The following is a 20,650-nucleotide window of genomic DNA, read 5'->3' as shown; positions in this document are numbered from 1 at the left end:
TGTGGCATTAACTACTTTTACAGTGTTCAACCATCACCACCATTCATCTCTAGAACCTTTTCATCTTCTACAGTTGAAACTCTGTACTCATAACTAGCTCCCCATTCCCCACCCCACCCCCACAGCCCCTGGCAGCCACCATTCTACTTTCTCTCTTCATGAATTTGACTACTCTAGATACCTCATATAAGTAGAATCATACAATATTTGTCCTTTTTTGACTGGCTTATTTCGCTTAGCATAATGTCTTCAAGGTTCGTCCCTGATGTAGCATGTGTCAGAATTTCTTTCCTTTTTAAAACTAAATAATGCTGCATTGTATGTATATACCATATTTTGTTTATCCAGATATCCATCTACAGACACTTAGGTGAGTCACGTTCATCTTTTGGCTGTTGTGATTAATACTTCTATGAATATGGGTAACAAATGTCTGTTTGAGTCCTTGCTTTCACTTCTTTTGAGTATATACCCAGAAGTGGAATTGCTGGATCATATGGTAATTCTTTGTTTAATGTTTTGAAGAATCACCATACCATTTCCACAGTGGCTGCACCATTCTACCTTCCCATCAACAATGCACAATTGTTCCAGTTTCTCCAAATCCTTACCAACACTTGTTATTTTCTGTATTTCTGATATTAGCCATCTGGTGGGTGTGAAGTGGTATCTCATTGTGGTTTTAATTTCACTTCCATAATGATTAATGATGTTGAAATTATTAATGTTGAACAATCAATTTTGGCCATTTGTATATCTTCTTTGGAGAAATGTCTATTCATGTCCTTTGCCCATTCTTTAACTGGGTTGTTTGGGTTTTTTTTGTTGTTAAGCTGTAAGAAGTCTTTGTATAGTCTGGATATCAACCCCTTATCAGATGCACGATTTACAAATATTTTCTCCCATTCTTTGGGTTTTCTTTCACTCTGCTGATAATAGTGTCCTTTGATACACAATAGTTTAAAATTTTGCTGAAGTTCAACTTAATGTATTTTTCCTTTTGTTGCCTGTGTTTTTGGTGTCATATCCAAGAAATCATTGCAAAATGCCATGCCATGAAGCTTTTTCCCAGGTTTTCTTTAAGAGCTTTATAATTTTAGCTTTGTTTTTTGACCCATTTTGAGTAAAAGGTAACGTAAGGGTCCAGCTTCATTTTTTTGCATGTGGATATTCAGTTTTCCCAGCGCCATTTGTTGAAAGGCTGTCCTTTATTCACTGAATGGTCCTGACACCCCTTGTCAAAGATCACTTGACCATATATGCAAGAGTTTGGGATCTCTATTCTATTCCATTGGTCTATATGTCTGTCTTTATGCCACTACTACACTGGTTTGATTACTGTAGCTTTGTAGTAATTTTTGAAATCAGAAAGTGTGAGACTTACAACTTGTTTTTCTTTTTCAAGATTGTTTTGGCTATTCTGGGTCCCTTAAGTTTCCATATGAATTTTAGGATGGATTTTTCTAATTCTATGATAAAGTCATTGGGGTTTTGATGGAGGTTGCATTGAATCTATAGATCGATTTGGGGAGTACAGGTTTCCCCTGCTCTCTGAAAGTAAAGCATTCCTACGAAACCTTTTGTAAGCCACAATGATGTAAAGCAAAGAAGCAGTTACCTTTGGACACATCTTGCTAACAAATGCACAAAGTAAACTGAGATAAAGCACAGATGCTCACACAGTTAAAAGTTATGGTTGCTTCGTGCTGAGATGCACAGTGTAGTTCCTGGAGAAGGAGCTAGGTGGTGCCGCTCTTGGTGCTCAGGGTGCGCGCTACCACTACAATAGCCAGCTGCAAAACAAAGGGTGAGCGCTGGTTTTGCTTTTCGCCTTTTTTTGTAAAAGCAATAATCGTCTTCAGATTTCTTTCATTTAGCAAAAACAGGTACTAATGTAGGTCTTTAGTAAAAGTGAAGTGGCATAAAGCAGACTTTTGAAAAGCAAGAGATACCTGTACTGTCATCTTAACAATGGTAAGTCTTCCAATTCATGGAATGGCCTTTCTTTGTGTCTCTCTAATTTCTTTCAGCATCGTTTTATAATTTTCAGTGTACAGTACGTTTGCCTCCTTGGTTTAGTTTATTCCTGAGTATTTTCTTCTTTTTTGACACTATTGTAAATGAAACTATTCTCTAAATTCCTTTTTTTGATTATTCATTCTTAGTGTTTAGAAATGCAAGTGATTTTTGTGTGTTGATTTTTTATCCTGCAACTTTGCTGAATTCGCTTATTAGTTCTAACAGCTTTTTGTGGAATCTTAAGGGTTTTCTACATATAAGATATGTTGTCTATGAACAGAGATAATTTTACTTCTTCCTTTCCAACTTGGATGCCTTTTATTTCATTTTCTTGCCTAACTGCTCTGACTAGACCTTCTAGTACTATGTTGAATAAAAGTAGTAAAAGTGGGCATCCTTGTCTTATTTAGGAGTTTGCTTTTTAATTTAGTATAAATTATACTAAAAATAGATATAAAATGCTTTTCCTTTACATAATATTTGTTGGCATATACATCCATTCCACTTTAGCCCCCTCGGCCTCCTGGGCTCACCCTGAACTTTTCATCACGTCTGAAATTTTCAGTTCTAATTATACACTCCAATTCATTTCACTCTAAATCTCTTATTTGACTTTATGGAAATCCTGAGTCCCTTGACTGATCTACCTTCTCCCATTTTAGTTCATTTTGTCTACTCTCATGCAATTATCCTCATCTTCATTCCCATTCCCTGTTTTTCAACTGTGGTAGCCACCTGGCAAAATGCTAATTCTGATTACAGTTGCCTGCCTTCTATACATCTACACTCTGGGTCTGGGCAAAGCTAGAAAAAAAATTACTCAGCCCGGATATTATCATAAATCATGGTATCCATCTTTAATTTTGACTGGCAAGTCTTACGGTCTTTCTTATTCTCACATTTTCCCTTATTTCACAGACAAAATAGAAGACCTCTTTATCTCCAGCCTGTCTCTCAGCCAGTAGCTGCAGCAACATATATTTCTTGGACACCCCTCAGACACTTCAAACGCACAGTGTCTAACGCTGAACTTACCATCTCTCAACAGCCACTGTCCCGCGCCCCCGCTCCCCGTAATTGGCATCAGCATCCAACCAGTGCTCCAGGACTCATCCTTGATTCTTCTCATTTTCACACCCACTGAAGTCCTATAGGTTCTGCCTGCTAAGTGTACCTCAAATCTATCCACTTCTCTATTTCAGCATTGCCAGCACACTAGTTTAAGCTTATTAAATTATTTCAGCAGCTCTCAACTATATCCCTGCTTCTAATCTTGACGTCCTTCGATACATTTCCCACTTTTCATCTGGCAAGTCTTTCCAAAATGCTAATTTTCAGGGGCTTCCCTGGTGGCGCAGAGGTTGAGAATCCGCCTGCCAATGCAGGGGACACGGGTTCGAGCCCTGGTCTGGGAAGATCCCACATGCCACGGAGCAACTGAGCCCGTGCGCCGCAACTACTGAGGCTGCGCTCTAGAGCCCGTGAGCCACAACTACTGAAGCTCGTGCGCCTAGAGCCCGTGCTCCAACTAGAGAAGCCACTGCAATGAGAAGTCCGCGCACTGCAACAAGACCCAACACAGCCAAAAATAAATAAATTAAATAAATAAATTAGGGAAAAAAAATAAAATGCTAATTTTCAAATGTTCTCTTCTTTACTTTTCTTATTCTAAGATAAAATCTAAATTTAATTTGCCCTGTAAAACCCTTCATGATCTGGACCTTGCTTACCTTTCCACTTATTTCTCAGCACACTCCTAGCTTATGGTATGCTGAGTTCCACTGGTTCTGCATGCTGCTCACCGGTTGGCCGCCTTTTTTTTTTTTTTTTAACATCTTTATAGGAGTGTAATTGCTTTACATTGTTGTGTTAGTTTCTGCTGTATAACAAAGTGAGTCAGCTATATGTATACATATATCCCCATATCCCCTCCCAATCTCACCCCTCTAGATGGTCACAAAGCACCAACCTGATCTCCCTGTGCTATGTGGCTGCTTCCCACTAGCTATCTATTTTACATTTTGTAGTGTATATATGTCAGTGCCACTCTCTCACTTCGTCCCGGCTTATCCTTCCCCTTCCTGTGTCCTCGAGTCTATTTTCTTTTTTTTCTGGTACACGGGCCTCTCACTGTTGTGGCCTCTCCCGTTGTGGAGCACAGGCTCCAGATGCGCAGGCTCAGCAGCCATGGCTCACGGGCCTAGCCGCTCCACGGCATGCGGGATCCTCCCGGACCGGGCACGAACCCATATCCCCTGCATCGGCAGGTGGACTCTCAACCACTGCGTGACCAGGGAAGCCCTCAAGTCTATTTTCTACATCTGCATCTTTATTCCTGTCCTGCCCCTAAGTTCTTCAGAACCTTTTTAGATTCCATATATATCTGTTAGCATACAGTATTTGTTTTTCTCTTTCTGAAAAAACTACTTTGAGTGTTGAAATGATACTGTTCTCCATAGTGGCTGTATCAATTTACATTCCCACCAGCAGTGCAAGAGTGTTCCCTTTTCTATTTTGGAGATTAATCCTCTGTCAGTTGCTTCATTTGCAACTATTTTCTCCCATTCTGAGGGTTGTCTTTTGGTCTTGTTTATGGTATCCTTTGCTGTGCAAAAGATTTTAAGTTTTATTAGGTCCCATTTGTTTATTTTTGGTTTTATTTCCATTTCTCTAGGAAGTGGGTAAAAAAGGGTCTTGCTGTGATTTATGTCACAGAGTGTTCTGCCTATGTTTTCCTCTAAGAGTTTTATAGTGTCTGGCCTTACATTTAGGTCTTTAACCCATTTTGAGTTTATTTCTGTGTATGGTGTTAGGGAATGTTTTAATTTCATTCTTTTACATGTAGCTATCCAGTTTTCCCAGCACCACTTACTCAAGAGGCTGTCTTTTCTCCATTATATATTCTTGCCTACTTTATCAAAGATAAGGTGACCATATGTGCGTGGGTTTGTCTCTGGGCTTTCTATCCTGTTCCATTGATCTATATTTCTGTTTTTGTGCCAGTACCATACTGTCTTGATTACTGTAGCTTTGTAGTATAGTCTGAAGTCAGGGAGCCTGATTCCTCCAGCTCCATTTTTCGTTCTCAAGATTGCTTTGGCTATTCGGGGTCTTTTGTGTTTCCATACAAATTGTGAAATTTTTTGTTCTACTTCTGTGAAAAATGCCATTGGTAGTTTGATAGGGTTTGCATTGATCTGTAGATTGTTTTGGGTAGTAGAGTCATTTTCACAATGTTGATTCTTCCAATCCAAGAACATGGTATATCTCTCCATCTGTTGGTATCATCTTTAATTTCTTTCATCAGTGTCTTATAGTTTTCTGCATACAGATCTTTTGTCTGCCTAGGTAGGTTTATTCCTAGGTATCTTACTCTTTGTTGCAGTGGTAAGTGGGAGTATTTCTTTAATTTCAGTTTCAGATTTTTCATCACTAGTGTATAGGAATGGAAGAGATTTCTGTGCATTAATTTTGTATGCTGCTACTTTACCACATTCATTGATTAGCTATAGTAGTTTTCTGCTAGCATCTTTAGGATTCTCTATGTATAGTATTATGTCATCTGCAAACAGTGACAGTGTCGCTTCTTTTCTGATTTGGATTCCTTTTATTTCTTTTTCTTCTCTGATTGCTGTGGCTAAAACTTCTAAAACTATGTTGAATAATAGTGGTGAGAGTGGGCAGCCTTGTCTTGTTCCTGATGTGAGTGGAAATGGTTTCTGTTTTTCACCATTGAGAGTGATGTTGGCTGTGGGTTTGTCATATATGGCCTTTATTATGTTGAGGTAAGTTCCCTCTATGCCTACTTTTGGAGAGTTTTTATCATAAATAGGTGTTGAATTTTTTTGAAAGCGTTTTCTCCATGTATTGAGATTATCATATGGTTTTTCTTCTTCAGTTTGTTAATATGATGTATCACATTGATTGATTTGCATATATTCAAGAATCCTTGCATTCCTGCGATAAACCCCACTTGATCATGGTATATGATCCTTTTAATGTGCTGCTGGATTCTGTTTGCTAGTATTTTGTTGAGGATTTTTGCATCTGTGTTCATCAGTGATACTGGCCTGTAGTTTTCTTTCTTTGTGACATCTTTGTCTGGTTTTGGTATCAGGGTGGTGGTGGCTTAATAGAATGAGTTTAAGAGTGTTCCTCCCTCTGCTGTATTTTGGAAGAGTTTGAGAAGGATAGGTGTTAGCTCTTCTGTAAATGTTTGATAGAATTCGCCTGTGAAGCCATCTGGTCCTGGGCTTTTGTTTGTTGGAAGATTTTTAATCACAGTTTCAATTTCAGTGCTTGTGGTTGGTCTGTTTATATTTTCTATTTCTTCCGGGTTCAGTCCTGGAAGGTTGTGCTTTTCTACGAATATGTCCATTTCTTCCAGGTTGTCCATTTTATTAGCATATAGATGCTTTTAGTAATCTCTCATGGTCCTTTGTATTTCTGCAGTGTCAGTTGTTACCTCTCCTTTTTCATTTCTCATTCTGTTGATTTGTCTTCTCCCTTTTTCTCTTGATGTATCTGACTAATGGTTTATCAATTTTTTTTATCTTCTCAAAGAACCAGCTTTTAGTTTTATTGATCTTCGCTCTCGTTTCCTTCATTTCTCTTTCATTTATTTATGATCTGATCTTTATGATATCTTTCCTTCTGCTAACTTTGGGGATTTTTTTTTGGTCTTCTTTCTCTAATTGCTTTAGGTGTAAGGTTAGGTTGTTTATTTGAGATTTTTCTTGTTTCTTGATGTAGGATTATATTCCTATGAACTTCCCTCTTAGAACTGCTTTTGCTGCATCCCATAGGTTTTGGGTCATCGTGTTTTCATTGTCGTTTGTTTCTAGGTATTTTTTGATTTCCTCTTTGATTTCTTCAGTGATCTATTGGTTATTTAGTAGCATGTTGTTTAGCCTCCACGTGTTTGTATTTTTTTAACAGTTTTTTTCTGTAACTGATATCTAGGCTCATAGCGTTGTGGTCAGAAAAGATACCTGATACAATTTCAATTTTCTTAAATTTACCAAGGCTTGATTTGTGACCTGCGGAGCACAGGCTCCGGACGCGCAGGCTCAGCGGCCATGGCTCACGGGCCCAGCCGCTCCGCGGCATATGGGATCTTCCCGGACCGGGGCACGAACCAGTGTCCCCTGCATCGGCAGGCGGATTCTCAACCACTGCGCCACCAGGGAAGCCCCCTAATGTGTCATTTAAAGCTTGTGTTTCCTTATTTATTTTCCTTTTTGTTGATCTGTCCATTGGTGAAAGTGGGGTGTTAAAGTCCCTGCTATTATTGTGTTACTCTTGATTTCCCCTTTTATGGCTGTTAGCATTTTTCGCCTTATGTATTGATGTGCTCCTTCCTATGTTAGGTGCATAAATATTTACAACTGTTATATTTTTTTCTTGGATTGATCCCTTGATCATTATGTACTATCCTTCTTTGTCTCCTGTAATAGTCTTTATTTTAAATTCTATTTTGTCTGATACGAGAATTGCTACTCCAGCTTTCTTTTGATTTCCAATTGCATGGAATATCTTTTTCCATCCCCTCACTTTCAGTCTGTACATGTCCCTAAGTCTGAAGTGGGTAGATTTCCCCTTTTATGGCTGTTAGCATTTGCCTTATGTATTGAGGTGCTCCTTTGTTGGGTGCATAAATATTTACCATTGTTATATCTTTTTATTGGATTGATCCCTTGATCATTATGTAGTGTCCTTCTTTGTCTCTTGTAATAGTCTTTTTTTTAAAGTCGATTTTGTCTGATATGAGAATTGCTACTCCAGCTTTCTTTTGATTTCCATTTGCATGGAATATCTTTTTTCCATCCCCTCACTTTCAGTCTGTATGTGCCCCTAGGTCTTAAGTGGGTCTCTTGTAGACAGCATCTATATGGATCTTGTTTTTGTATCCATTCAGCCAATCTGTGTCTTTTGGTTGAAGCATTTAATCCATTTACATTTAAGGTAATTATCGATATATATGTTCCTATTACCATTTTCTTAATTGATTTGGGTTTATTATTGTAGGTCCTTTCCTTCTCTTGTGTTTTCTGCCTAGAGAAGTTCCTTTAGCATTTGTTGTAAAGCTGGTTTGGTGGTGCTGAATTCTCTTAACTTTTGCTTGTCTGTAAAGGTTTTAATTTCTCGGTCAAATCTGAATGAGATCCTTGCTGGGTAGAGTAATCTTGGTTGTACGTTTTTCCCTTTCATAACTTTAAATATGTCATGCCACTCCTTTCTGGCTTGTAGAGTTTCTGCTGAAGGATCAGCTGTTAACCTTATGGGGATTCCCTTGTATGTTATTTGTTGCTTTTCTGTTGTTGCTTTTAATATTTTTTCTTTGTATTTAATTTTTGATAGTTTGATTAATATGTGTCTTGGAGTGTTTCTCCTTGGATTTATCCTGTATGGGACTCTCTGTGCTTCCTCGACTTGATTGACTCTTTTCTTTCCTATATTAGGGAAGTTTTCAACTATAATCTCTTCAGATATTTTCTCAGTCCCTTTCTTTGTCTCTTCTTCTTTTGGGACCCCTATAATTCGAATGTTGGTATGTTTAATGTTGTCCCAGAGGTATCTGACACTGTCCTCAATTCTTTTCATTCTTTTTTCTTTATTCTGCTCTGTGGTAGTTATTTCCACTATTTAATCTTTAAGGTCACTTATCCATTCTTCTGCCTCAGTTATTCTGCTACTGATTCCTTCTAGAGAATTTTTCATTTCATTTATTGTGTTGTTTATCATTGTTTGTTTGCTCTTTAGTTCTTCTATGTCCTTGTTAAACGTTTCTTATATTTTCTCCATTCTATTTCCAAGATTTTGGATTATGTTTACTATCATTACTCTGAATTCTTTTTCAGGTAGGCTGTTTCCTCTTCATTTGTTTCGTCTGGTGGGTTTTTACCTTGCTCCTTCATCTGCTGCCTATTTCTCTGTCTTCCTGTTTTCTTAACTTACTGTATTTGGGGTCTCCTTTTCACAGGCTGGAGTTTCGTAGTTCCCGTTGTTTTTGGTGTCTGCCCCCAGTAGATAAGGTTGGTTCAGTGGGTTGTGTAAGCTTCCTGGTGGAGGGGACTAGTGCCCATGTTCTGGTGGATGAGGCTGGATCTTGTCTTTCTGGTGGGCAGGACCGAGTCCAGTGGTGTGTTTTGGGCTGTCTGTGAACTTACTATGATTTTAGGCTGCCTCTCTGCTAATGTATGGGGTTGTGTTCCTGTCTTGCTAGTTGTTTGGCATGGGGTGTCCAGCACTGGAGCTTGCTGGTCATGAGTGGAGCTGGGTCTTAGCGTTGAGACGGAGATCTCTGGGACAGCTCTCGCCAATGGATATTTCATGGGGCCAGGAGGTCTCTTGTGGTCCACTGTCCTAAACTTGGCTCTCCCACTTCCGAGGCTCAGGCCTGACACCCAGCTGGAGCACTAAGACCCTGTCAGACACATGGCTCAGAAGAAAAGGGAGAACAAATATACAGCAAACCCCAAGTCTACAGTTGCTCCCAAAGTCCACTGCCTCAATTTTGGGATGATCATTGTCCATTCAAGTGTTCCACAGATGCAGGGAGATCAAGTTGATTGTGAAGATTTAATCTGCTGCTCCTGAGGCTGCTGGGAGAGATTTCCCTTTCTCTTCTTTGTTCGCACAGCTCCTGGGGTTCAGCTTTGGTTTTGGCCCCGCCTCTGTGTGTAGGTTGCCTGAGGGCATCTGTTCTTCACCCAGACAGGCAGGGGTTAAAGGAGAAGCTGATTAGGTGCTCTGGCTCACTCAGGCCAGGGTGAGGGAGGGGTACAGAATACGGGGTGAGCCTGCAGCGGCAGAGGTTGGTGTGACATTGCCACAGCCTGAGGTGTGCCGTGTGTTCTCCTGGGGAAGTTGTCCCTGGATCACAGGACCCTGGCAGTGACAGGATGCACAGTTCCCAGGCGGGGAGGTGTGGATAGTGACCTGTGCTTGCACACAGGCTTCTTGGTAGCTGCAGCAGCAGCCTTAGCATTTCATGCCCATCTCTGGTGTCCACGCTGATAGCCACAGCTCACGCCCATCTCTGAAGCTCATTTAGGCAGTGCTCTGAATCCCCTCTCCTCGCGCACCCCGAAACAATGGTCTCTTGCCTCTTAGGTCCAGAGTTTTTTTCCGAACTCCCTCTCAGCTAGCTGTGGTGCATCAGCCCCTTTCAGGCTGTGTTCACACAGCCAACCCCAGTCCTCACCCTGGGATCTGACCTCTGAAGCCCGAGCCTCAGCTCCCAGCCCCCACCCACCCCAGTGGGTGAAGCAGACAAGCCTCTCAGGATGGTGAGTGCTGGTCGGCACCGATCCTCTGTGCAGGAATCTCTCTGCTTTGCCCTCTACCCCTCCTGCTGTGCTCTGCTCCGTACCCCCCATCTCCGCCAGTGAAGGGGCTTCCTAGTGTGTGGAAGCATTTCCTCCTTCACAGCTCCCTCGCAGAGGTGCAGGTCCCGTCCCTATTCTTTTGTCTCTGTTTTTTCTTTTTTTTTTTGCCCTACCCAGGTACGTGGGGAGTTCTTGCCTATTGGGAAGTCTTAGGTCTCCTGCCAGCGTTCAGTAGGTGTTCTGTAGGAGTTGTTCCACATGTAGATGTATTTTTGATGTATTTGTGGGGAGGAAGGTGATCTCCACATCTAACTCCTCCGCTGTCTTGAAGGTCCTCCTGTTGGCCTTCTTAGATACTGTTTTCTGTCTCCTTCATTCTCCCTCCTAGGCCTCAGTTTACATATCATTTCCTCCAGGAAGCCTTCCTTCACTCTGACACCCCCACTTATATAGCTCCCTGTTCTTAAGCTCATCAAAGAGCTACCACAGTGCAGTCACCTTGTATTGTAATTCATTGTTTACATGTCTGTCCTCAGCACCACCATATACAGGTACCAGAGTATGGTTGTATGACCAGTGCCTCGTATGTCTGACATAGTTAGTGGTCAGTAAATATTGAACAAAGGAATTTCAGCTTATAAAGAAGTTGACAAAATGTTACAAAAATATATCATGAGAACCAGAAAAGACTGAAGCATTTACCAGAACCTTTTGGGTATCCTTGTTATTTTATTAGAATAAATACTTCTTTCCCCGTTAGACATATGTGCATTCTTCTTGAGCCAGTTCCCTAGCTTCCAGTCATAGGTCAAACTCATAACCTTAGGCCATATACATTTCACTGATTTTTTTTTAGTAGTTTGTATATATACAAAAGAAAAAATCTCAAAAAATGCAGAAGACTAACTTTAAAAAATTCTTTCTCCTATCCTTGTTTCAGAACTTTGATGTTTTAAGGAATATTAGCACTTCCTTTGTGTTATAATTATTATTAAAACTTTTCTTCTAGTACTTTCATCATTTCATGGTTTCTGTGATCCGTCTAGAATTAGTGTCACATGTATGCAATAGGAATTTTATTTTTGTCCAGATGTTGCCAACTTTGCTTTTGTCTAGATGATTAGCTAGTTGTTCCAGTAATGTTTATTGAATAATCTTTTCTCTGCTGATTTGAAGTGTTTTCTTTTTATAGTCTCACTTCATCTACATATTTCACTGTGTTTCTGGGCTGTTCTATTGCTCTGTTTTTCTGTTCATGTACTTGTGCTATGCTGTTTTAAGTATTGTAGCTTCAAAATATGTTTTAATACCTGGCAGGATAGCTTACTTAATTACTTATTCAGAATATTCTCTTTTGTTTTTGCTTGTTTATTTTTCTTTCTTTTTTTTTTTTTTTTTTGCGGTACGCGGGCCTCTCACTGTTGTGGTCTCTTCCGTTGCGGAGCACAGGCTCCGGACGCGCAGGCTCAGCGTCCATGGCTCACGGGCCCAGCCACACCGCGGCATGTGGTATCTTCCCAGACCGGGGCATGAACCCCGTGTCCCCTGCATCGGCAGGCGGACTCTCAACCACTGCGCCACCAGGGAAGCCCTATTTTTCTTTGTGAACTTTGAAATCATCTTTCCAACCCTCACTTCCCCCAGTCACCACCAACACTAAGTTAAAAAAACAAACAAAAACTTATTGGTGCACTCATGAATTTTATTTGGTTTGCATTGTCGGGGGTAGTATTTTGGAGGGAAGTGTCCCTAGTTTAGGCTCAGCCTGAAGTTTTTGCCTGTGGGTTTCTTGTATTCTATTTGTTTGAGTATTATAAGACAAACAATACAAAAAACTGCTGTATGTGGCTTTATAGAATGCTCTTTACCTAACACTAAACTTTAATGCAAAGTAAAAGTTCCCCGTAGGTTTTAAGGATGGATCAGTTGGGACTATATGCCTGGCCATTGTTTTCCTTGCCCTCTTTGTTTTCATATGACCACTCTGTGTTGCCCCTAGCCTTGGTTTTCCTTTATTATTGACAATCCTAATCCATATGATCTAGCTTCAGTTAAGGGAATGCTTTTGGCTTTTTCAGTTTGGGTTGCTAACATGCTTCCAAATCAGAGAGGGCTTTTGGAGATTAAGTCTCAGAATAGCTTTCCCCTTGTAATTTCTTCTTAGGTTTCCTTATTGAAAACTCTTTTCAAATATAAACAATACAAACATAATAAATGGAAGGAAATGTTCATCTCCCTTATGACTTAGTCTTTCTGAAACATCATTATTATTGACTGGTCTATTGGTTGCCAAAAAGGAAAATCAATTTTATTAGAAGTATTTGCTTGGCCACAGATCTTGGTACTAACCCAGCAGAGACAGGCTGATGTTATCAAGTATCTGAAGACTAATTTTTACCATTAGCCTGAAACAGAGTAGTAATTAAAGATATGTCAACGTCTACTCTGTGTTTTCCTGTCATTTTTACCTTTCAGTATATCTCATATATACTTTTATTGCACTGCAGTTTCTGCATTCTGTGACTCTGATGGAATTGGATCTTTTAATTTTATTTCTGAGAAAGATCCTTTATAGATTTCATTTGTTATCTGGCAGTATTATGGACACAGTTTTGTCTTTTCCACTCTTGGTATTGATTTTTAGTTCAGCTCTGGAAGTTAGGTCCTTAACTACATTTGAGATTAGGATATGGGTTAAATACCCCACCCCCACCCCTGCCAGACCTCTTGAGTAAGTTTGATCTTTAAGTCCTGGAGAATGATTAAAACCACTGTAAAAGCACTTTTTTTTTTTTTGCGGTACGCGGGCCTCTCACCGTTGCGGCCTCTCCCGCTGTGGAGCACAGGCTCCAGACACGCAGGCTCACGGGCCTAGCCGCTCCACGGCACGCGGGATCCTCCCGGACCGGGGCACGAACCCATGTCCCCGGCATCGGCAGGCGGACTCTCAACCACTGTGCCACCAGGGAAGCCCTAAAAGCACATTTAAAAGTATCCGAATGCTAGATTTATTGCTAGACTTCTCAGATTTATTGTAAAGTAGTGTTAAGGAAATAAGCGAGGTTGGGGGAGAAGTGGGGGCATCTGTGGTGTTGGATGTCTACACTGTGTCCTGGGTGTTAAGCACTTCGAAAGAAGAATATTTTGAGTGTTACTGAAATGTTTAAGGACTTTGTGATTTATAAATTATATAAACTTACGGTTTATATAATGGCACAGAGCAGCATACCCTGTCACTGAATACCTTCATGACTGTGTGTTATAGAAAATTTCAAAAAACATGAGATTTAACTAGATTTATTGCAGTGATCATTTTGTAATATATACAGATATCGAATCATTGTGTTGTATACCTGAAACCAATATGATGTTATATGTCAGTTATATCTCAGTTTTAATAAGGAATACTTGTGAAATGAAAGAATCTGAAAAGAAGAAATTCTATATGCAGATATAGTTTTATGAAATAAGTAGGAAATATATATTTTTTAAAAAAAGAATGGGGATAATGAGAATTCTAGATTTCTCCAGGGTGTTGTGGGGCTTAAAATGATGACAGCAGCCCCTCTATCTCAGGGCTAGCCTGCTGTTCTTTGGCCGAGTCTCCTCTTCCCCAAGTTCACCAAGCATATTGCTGCCAGTAGAGCCTTCCTAAGACTGCTGTTTATTATGTCACTGACCTGTTCAAAACTCTTTAATGACTGCCCTGCTTATAGGATGAATTCCAAACTCTGTAGATTTGAATTCAGAGTTCTCTATCATGGGTGGGTTGGGGGTGCAGCAAGAGAAAAGTATATAAAGCGGTAAATAAAACCATCTGTAATTCTGTTGTGTGTGTGTTGGGGTGGGTAGCATATAAAACAGTTTTTTAGTATTTGCCATGTACCAAGCATCTTATGTATAGTCATCACATTAATCCGATAATGTAGGTATATTATTATCTACATTTTCGTGATAAAGAAACAGAAGGCATAGAGCTAGTAAGTGACAAAGTTTAGACTTGAACATGTTCTGATTCCAAAGCCCAAGCCCTTATCCTCTCCTCTGTAGAATTTGAGTACATTTCCTTCTCATCTTTATTTTTTCTGCTTACATGTATATAACATATTTTAAAGATAGTTGGTACATTTTTGCACACAGAGTAGTTTTTCTTAATTATCTAGAATACTGAGATATAAAATACATTCAGTGAGGTACATATAGTACAAAAAATTAAGTATACAACCTAATGCGTTATATATGTGTGTGTGTGTATCTTTGCAACTGCCATCTATATCAAATTCGAATACTTCCAGAACCCCTTGAAGGTTTGTTTCCATAAGCAACATCCTGTCACTATCAATCCTTCTACCCCCGCTCTGAGGTAACTATTATTCTGACTTCCATCATCATCAGTTAGTTCTGTCTCTTCTTGAAATTCAGATATTTAGAATATTATAATAATATTCTTTTGGATCAGGCTTATTATGCTCAATAAAACAGTTGTGAGAGTCATCCAGGTTGTTACGTATTTCATTTGTTCCTTTATTTGTATTGCTGTGTAACATTTCATTGTATGCATATACCACAATATATCCATTCTCCTGTTGATGGATATTTAGTTTTTAGGGGCTTTTTTTTTCCATTCAGTTTTAGACTACTATGAATAAAGTGCCTGTGAACATTCTTGAACATGGACATATACACATATATTTCCATTCCTCTTGTGTATATACTTAGGAGTAGAATTGCTGGGTGGTAAGATAACTGTGTTTAACCTTTTGGGGAACTGCTATGGTTTTTCAAAGAGGCTTCCACATTTTACATTCCCACCAGCAATGTATGAGAGTTCCAGTTTCTCAACATCCTTGTCAACATTTGTTATTATCAGTCTTTTTGATTACACCCATCCTAGCGTATCTCATCGTGGTTTTGAATTTCATTTCCCCTGTGGTTAACGATGTTGAGCATCTTTTCATGTGCTTACTGACCATTTTTATATGTTCTTTTTTTAATAGTATATGATTCATGATTATTTATTTATAAATTTATTTATTTATTTTATTTATTTATTTGTGCCTGCCTTGGGTCTTCCTTGCTGCACATGGGCTTTCTCTAGTTGTGGCAAGTGGGGGCTACTCTGTTGTGGTGCGCAGGCTTCTCATTGCAGTGGCTTCTCTTGTTGCGGAGCATGGGCTTCAGTAGTTGCAGCACGCGGGCTCAGTAGTTGCAGCACGTGGGACCTAGAGCATGCAAGCTTCTGCGGCGCACGGGCTCAGTAGTTGTGGCTCGCGGGCTCTCGAGCGTAGACTCAGTAGTTGTGGTGCACGGGCTTAGCTGCTCCGCAGCATGTGGGATCTTCCCAGACCAGGGCTCGAACCCATGTCCCCTTCATTGGCAGGCGGGTTCTTAACCACTGTGCCACCAGGGAAGTCCCTTTATATGTTCTTTAGGTAAATGTCTATTCAGATCCTGTGACCATTTTATATTTAATTGGGTGGGGAAAAAAAAGACGTGGGAAGCACGGTAAGGTTCTCTAGAAACAAAATCTCTTGAGGGATGTAATGGACTCACGGCCAGCCTTTTGAGGCAAATCATCATTTGTGACTCATGTTACCATCCTCTCATCTGTCTGAGATATTTACCTGGGTGAAATCAGCTTTGAGGACTACCATTGGTGACCTCAGAGGGAAAATATGTCACAACAGATACCTAAAAGGTGTGAATACAAGGGAGTAGGTTGGAGGCTTTGCTTAGCTGATGGTATTAGTAGTGGGATGAATGAAGACAGTAACTGAATCAGACCTTTTATTTTGCTTTTGGCATTTTTATAAAACCTCCCTAAATTTCCTACCCACCATTAGGAGAGACACCCCCCACCCCCTTCAAAGAACAGGGACTAGGGTAGTTTCATGGATTCATCTAATTCCTTAAGGGTCTCTGTACCTTGAACAACTAGAGCAAACAGTTACTAACAGTGCCTATGCCCATTTTAAAAATTGAATTATTTGTCTCTTTATTATTGAGTTGTAAGAGTTACATAATTTGAGTGTAAGTCCCTTACAAAATATATGCTTTATAGGGAATTCCCTGGTGGTCCAGTGGTTAGGACTCTGCACTTCCATTGCAGGAGGCAGGGGTTTGATCCCTGGTTGGCGAACTAGGATCCCTGTGTGCCATGTGGTGCGGCAAAAAAAAAAAAATATGTTTGTGTGTGTGTATATATACACACATATATATATACACGATTTATAAATATTTTCTTCCATTCAGTGGATTGTCTTTTCACTTGCTTGATAGTGTCCTTTGAAACACACAAATTTTTAATTTTGATAAAACCTAATTTATCTATTTTTTAATTTTGTTGTTTGTGTTTTTGGTGTTGTTTCTAAGAAACTATTGTCTAATCAGAGATCATAGTGATTAAGCCTTTTTCTTCTAATAGCTTTATAGTGTTATCTCTTGTGTTTAGGTCTTTGATTCATTTTGAATTAATTGTGTATAATGTGAGATAAGAGTCTGACTTCATTCTTTTAAATATGGATATCCAGTTGTTTCAGCATCATTTATTCTTTCCCCCATTGAATTGTTGTAGTACCCTTGTCAAAAATCAATTGACCATAAATGTGAGGGTTTATTTCCAGATTTTCAGTTCTGTTCCATTGATTGATATCTCTACCCTTAAGCCAGTATCACACTGTCTTGATTACTATAGCTTTGTAGTAAGTTTTCAAACTGAGATGTGTGAGTTCTCCAGCTTTGTTCTTTTTCTTTTTTCCAAGATTATTTTGGCTATTCTGCGTCCCTTGAATTTCCATTTGAATTTTATAATCAACTTGTTCATTTCCACAAAACCAAAAAGGCAGCTGAGATTTTGATAGGGATTACATTGAATCTGTAGATCAATTTGGAGAGTAGTGCCATTTTAAGATTTTAAGTCTTCTAATTCATGAACATACAATGTCTCCCCATTCATTTAGATCTTATTTAATTTCTTTCAGTGCTTTGTAGTTTCTAGTGCACAAGTCTTAGAGTTCTTTTGTTAAATTTATTCCTAAGTATTTTATTCTTTGTACTGCTTTTTTTATTTTTGCGGTACGTGGGCCTCTCACTGTGTGGCCTTTCCCGTTGCGGAGCACAGGCTCTGGACACGCAGGCTCAGTGGCCATGGGTCACAGGCCTAGCTGCTCCACGGCATGTGGGATCTTCCCGGACCAGGGCACGAACCCGTGTCCCCTGCATTGGCAGGCGGACTCTCAACCACTGCGCCACCAGGGAAGCCCTTTACTGCTATTTTAAATAGAATTGTTTTCTTAATTTCTTTTCTGATTGTTAATTGTTAGTGTATGGAAATACAATTGATTTTTTTGTGTTGATTTTGTATCCTGCATTCTTGTTGAACTCACAGTTCTAATAGGTTGTGGGGCGGGGGTGTTCTATATACATGATTATGTCATCTACAAATAAAGATATCTGAATGCCTTTTATTTCATTTTCTGGCTTACTTGCCTTATCTAAAACCATCAGTAAAATGTTGCATAGAAGTAGCAAGAACAGACATCCTTGTCTTGTTCCTGATCTTATAGGGAAAGTGTTCAGTCTTTCACCATTAAGAATGATGTTGGGATTGATCCATTTTTAAATTAATTAATTAATTAATTAATTTATGGCTGCATTGGGTCTTTGTTGCTGTGCGTAGGCTTTCTCTACTTGCGGCAAGCGGGGGATACTCTTTGTGGTCCATGGGCTTCTCATTGCAGTGGCTTCTCTTGTTGTGGGCTTCAGCAGTTGTGGCACATGGACTCTGTAGTTGTGGCTTGTGGTCTGTAGAGCTCAGGCTCAGTAGTTGTGGTGCATAAGCTTGGTTGCTCTGCGGCATATGGGATCTTCCCAGACCAGGGCTCGAACCTGTGTCCCCTGCATTGGCAGGCGGATTCTTAACCACTGCGCCACCAGGGTAGTGATCCATTTTTAATTGTTAAACTAGCCTTGCTTTCTTAGAATAAATCTCACTTGCTGGATTCAGTTTGGTAATATCTTATTTAGAGTTTTTGCGTTTGTAACCATAAGGAATACTGATTGACCTGTAATTTTCTTTCGTTGTAGTGTTCCTATCAGGTTTTGCTATCAGTTATACTAGCCTCATAAAACTAGAAGGGAAATATTCCTTCTTTATTATCTAAAAGAATGTGTTTAGGATTATTATTAGCCATTCCTTTAAATCTTAGGTAAGGGGTCTTCAGTTCCAGGCAAGACTCATTTCTCCCTATTCTTCCTCCTAAGTACAGGTAAAAACCCAACTGTGAAAGGTTGGAAGAGGGCAGATTGGGGACCTAGAGAACTGAGGAATGACACTGTGGTGACTTCTCTTGAGTTTACTTTTTGCTTCCTACGTAACCTGAACTGGGCTCTCGAGAAACCCACATCCCAGAAATGCCAACAGGTACAGAAAAGAAAAACCTGTTTTCTCTCACCAAAGGACAGGGAAAGAGGCAGTCTAGCAGAATGGAACTTTTCAATAGTACCCACCCTACCCCAGCCAAACACCATGCAGAAAGACATGTGCCACCCTTTGCAATGTTTGGAGGTCAAGAGGGAAGCCTAGACATCCCCTGGCTGGTAGCAGATAATGCTCTCCTTCCTCACCAGGGTGGTATTAACAGAGGCTGAGCAGGAACCCTGGACTTGCACCTCCTGCACAAAAGTAGCAGGCAGTGCTCCCTTCTCCCACAAGGGTGGTATCAGTGGAAGCCAAGTGGTAAACTTGGACAATTACCCACCCCACTCTAGAAATAAAAGCAGTAGTAAAATGGTACTTACCCCCCTTTCCAAATAGAAAGTGGTGCTGTGGGAGTGGCGGTATTTCAGAGAAGAGGAAGCTGGAGAACGGGGTTCTTTAAACTTGTGTATGGAGTCCTAGGAAAATCCCAAAGTGACTCACACATTAAACTGACTGGAATTAACACAACAAAAGGTTTGAAAACTGAACTACAGTGTGGAATACTGCCCAGGTTTTCACATGGACCTCTAGGTAGCACAAAAACAAAGCAGACCAGAATCTCATTTTAAGGACTCTGAAAACTAAATTGTCTTTGGACCCACAAGTCATAAAAGTAGGACAGGACCTGCATGAGAAACTTATTTAGGGAGATTGCCTGCTAAAATAAAATAGATTTAAATAGGATCCAGATTCTCATAGCATACTCAAATTGAAAATTATTAATCATACCAAGAACCAGGAAAATCACAACTTGAATGAGAAAAGGCAACCAACACACACCCAACACCAAGGTGACTCGGATGTTAAAATTATCTGACAGTTGTTTAATCATAAAAATGTTTCAGTGAGCAGTTATGAACATTCTTGAAACAAATGAAATGAAAAAAAAATTAGGAAATCTCAGAGAAGGAATAGAAGATAAAAAAAGAACTAAATGGAAATTGTAGAACTGAAGATGTTATACAATGACGGAAATAAAAATTTGCTGAGTGAGCTAAGCACCAGAATGGAGATAACAAAGAAAAGGATCAGTGAACTTGAAGACAGATCAACAGAAATTACCTGATTGGAAAAACAGAGAAAGTAGATGGAAAAGAAATCAGCAGCATCTCCAGGACCTGTGGGATAATTACAAAAAAATCTAACTCTTTCATCATTGGAGTCCCAGAAGGAAAAGAGGAAGAGTGTGAAGCTGAAAAATATTCAAAGAAATAATGGCTGAAAACTTCCCAGTCTGATGAAAGATGTTACAGATTCAAGAAGCTGAGCGAACCCTGAACAGATAAACCTGAAAAACTCTATGCCAAAATACTTCAAAATCAAACTTTAGAAAATTAAAGAGAAGAAAACATTGAAAACAGCTAGTAGGAAAGAATACATTATATCTATAGGGGAACAGTGATTCAAATGATTTTTCGTGGAGGCCAGAGGAAGTGTCACCACATTCTTCAAGTGCTGAAAGAAAAGCTCTCAACTCATAATTCGATAGCCAGTTAAAATATCCTTCAGGAATAAAGGTAAAATAAAGGCATTCTCAAATGAAGGAAAACTAAGAGAATTTGTCACCAGCAGACCTACTCTTAAAAAATGGCTAAATGGAAGTTCTTTAAATAAAGAGGAAATGATAATAGAAGGAAACTTGGAACATAAACAACAAAGAGAAACAACGGAATGGGTAAAAAATAGGGGTAAACATGATTTTCTTTTATGAATTGCATTTGACCATTGAATCAAAAATGTTAACATCATCTGATGTAGTGCTCAATGTATGTTCAGGAAATTTAAGACAGTAACATTATAAAGGATGGAGGAGGGGACTTCT

At 39.6% G+C, this 20,650-nt stretch overlaps 1 protein-coding gene across 8 annotated transcripts in view; it reads left to right on the top strand.

Annotated features, from left to right (window-relative positions):
- The window catches only part of ACBD6 (acyl-CoA binding domain containing 6), a 222,636-nt gene that overhangs the window by 102,020 nt on the left and 99,966 nt on the right, over window positions 1–20,650 (top strand). The window contains exon 7 of one of the 8 annotated variants that reach the window (XM_055084190.1): window positions 2,938–3,740. The exons of the other annotated variants lie outside the window; for them this stretch is intronic. Within the exon in view, the coding sequence (XP_054940165.1) occupies window positions 2,938–2,946 (9 nt within the window). The 3' untranslated portion in view covers window positions 2,947–3,740. Of the gene's footprint in view, window positions 1–2,937; window positions 3,741–20,650 lie in introns of those variants that run through there. 8 annotated transcript variants of the gene reach the window in all.

This window comes from Physeter macrocephalus, chromosome 4, assembly GCF_002837175.3.
Source record: "Physeter macrocephalus isolate SW-GA chromosome 4, ASM283717v5, whole genome shotgun sequence".
NCBI lineage: Eukaryota > Metazoa > Chordata > Mammalia > Artiodactyla > Physeteridae > Physeter > Physeter macrocephalus.
Note: the sequence above shows the minus strand (reverse complement) of the source record. Positions and strands in the feature narration are given on the sequence as shown.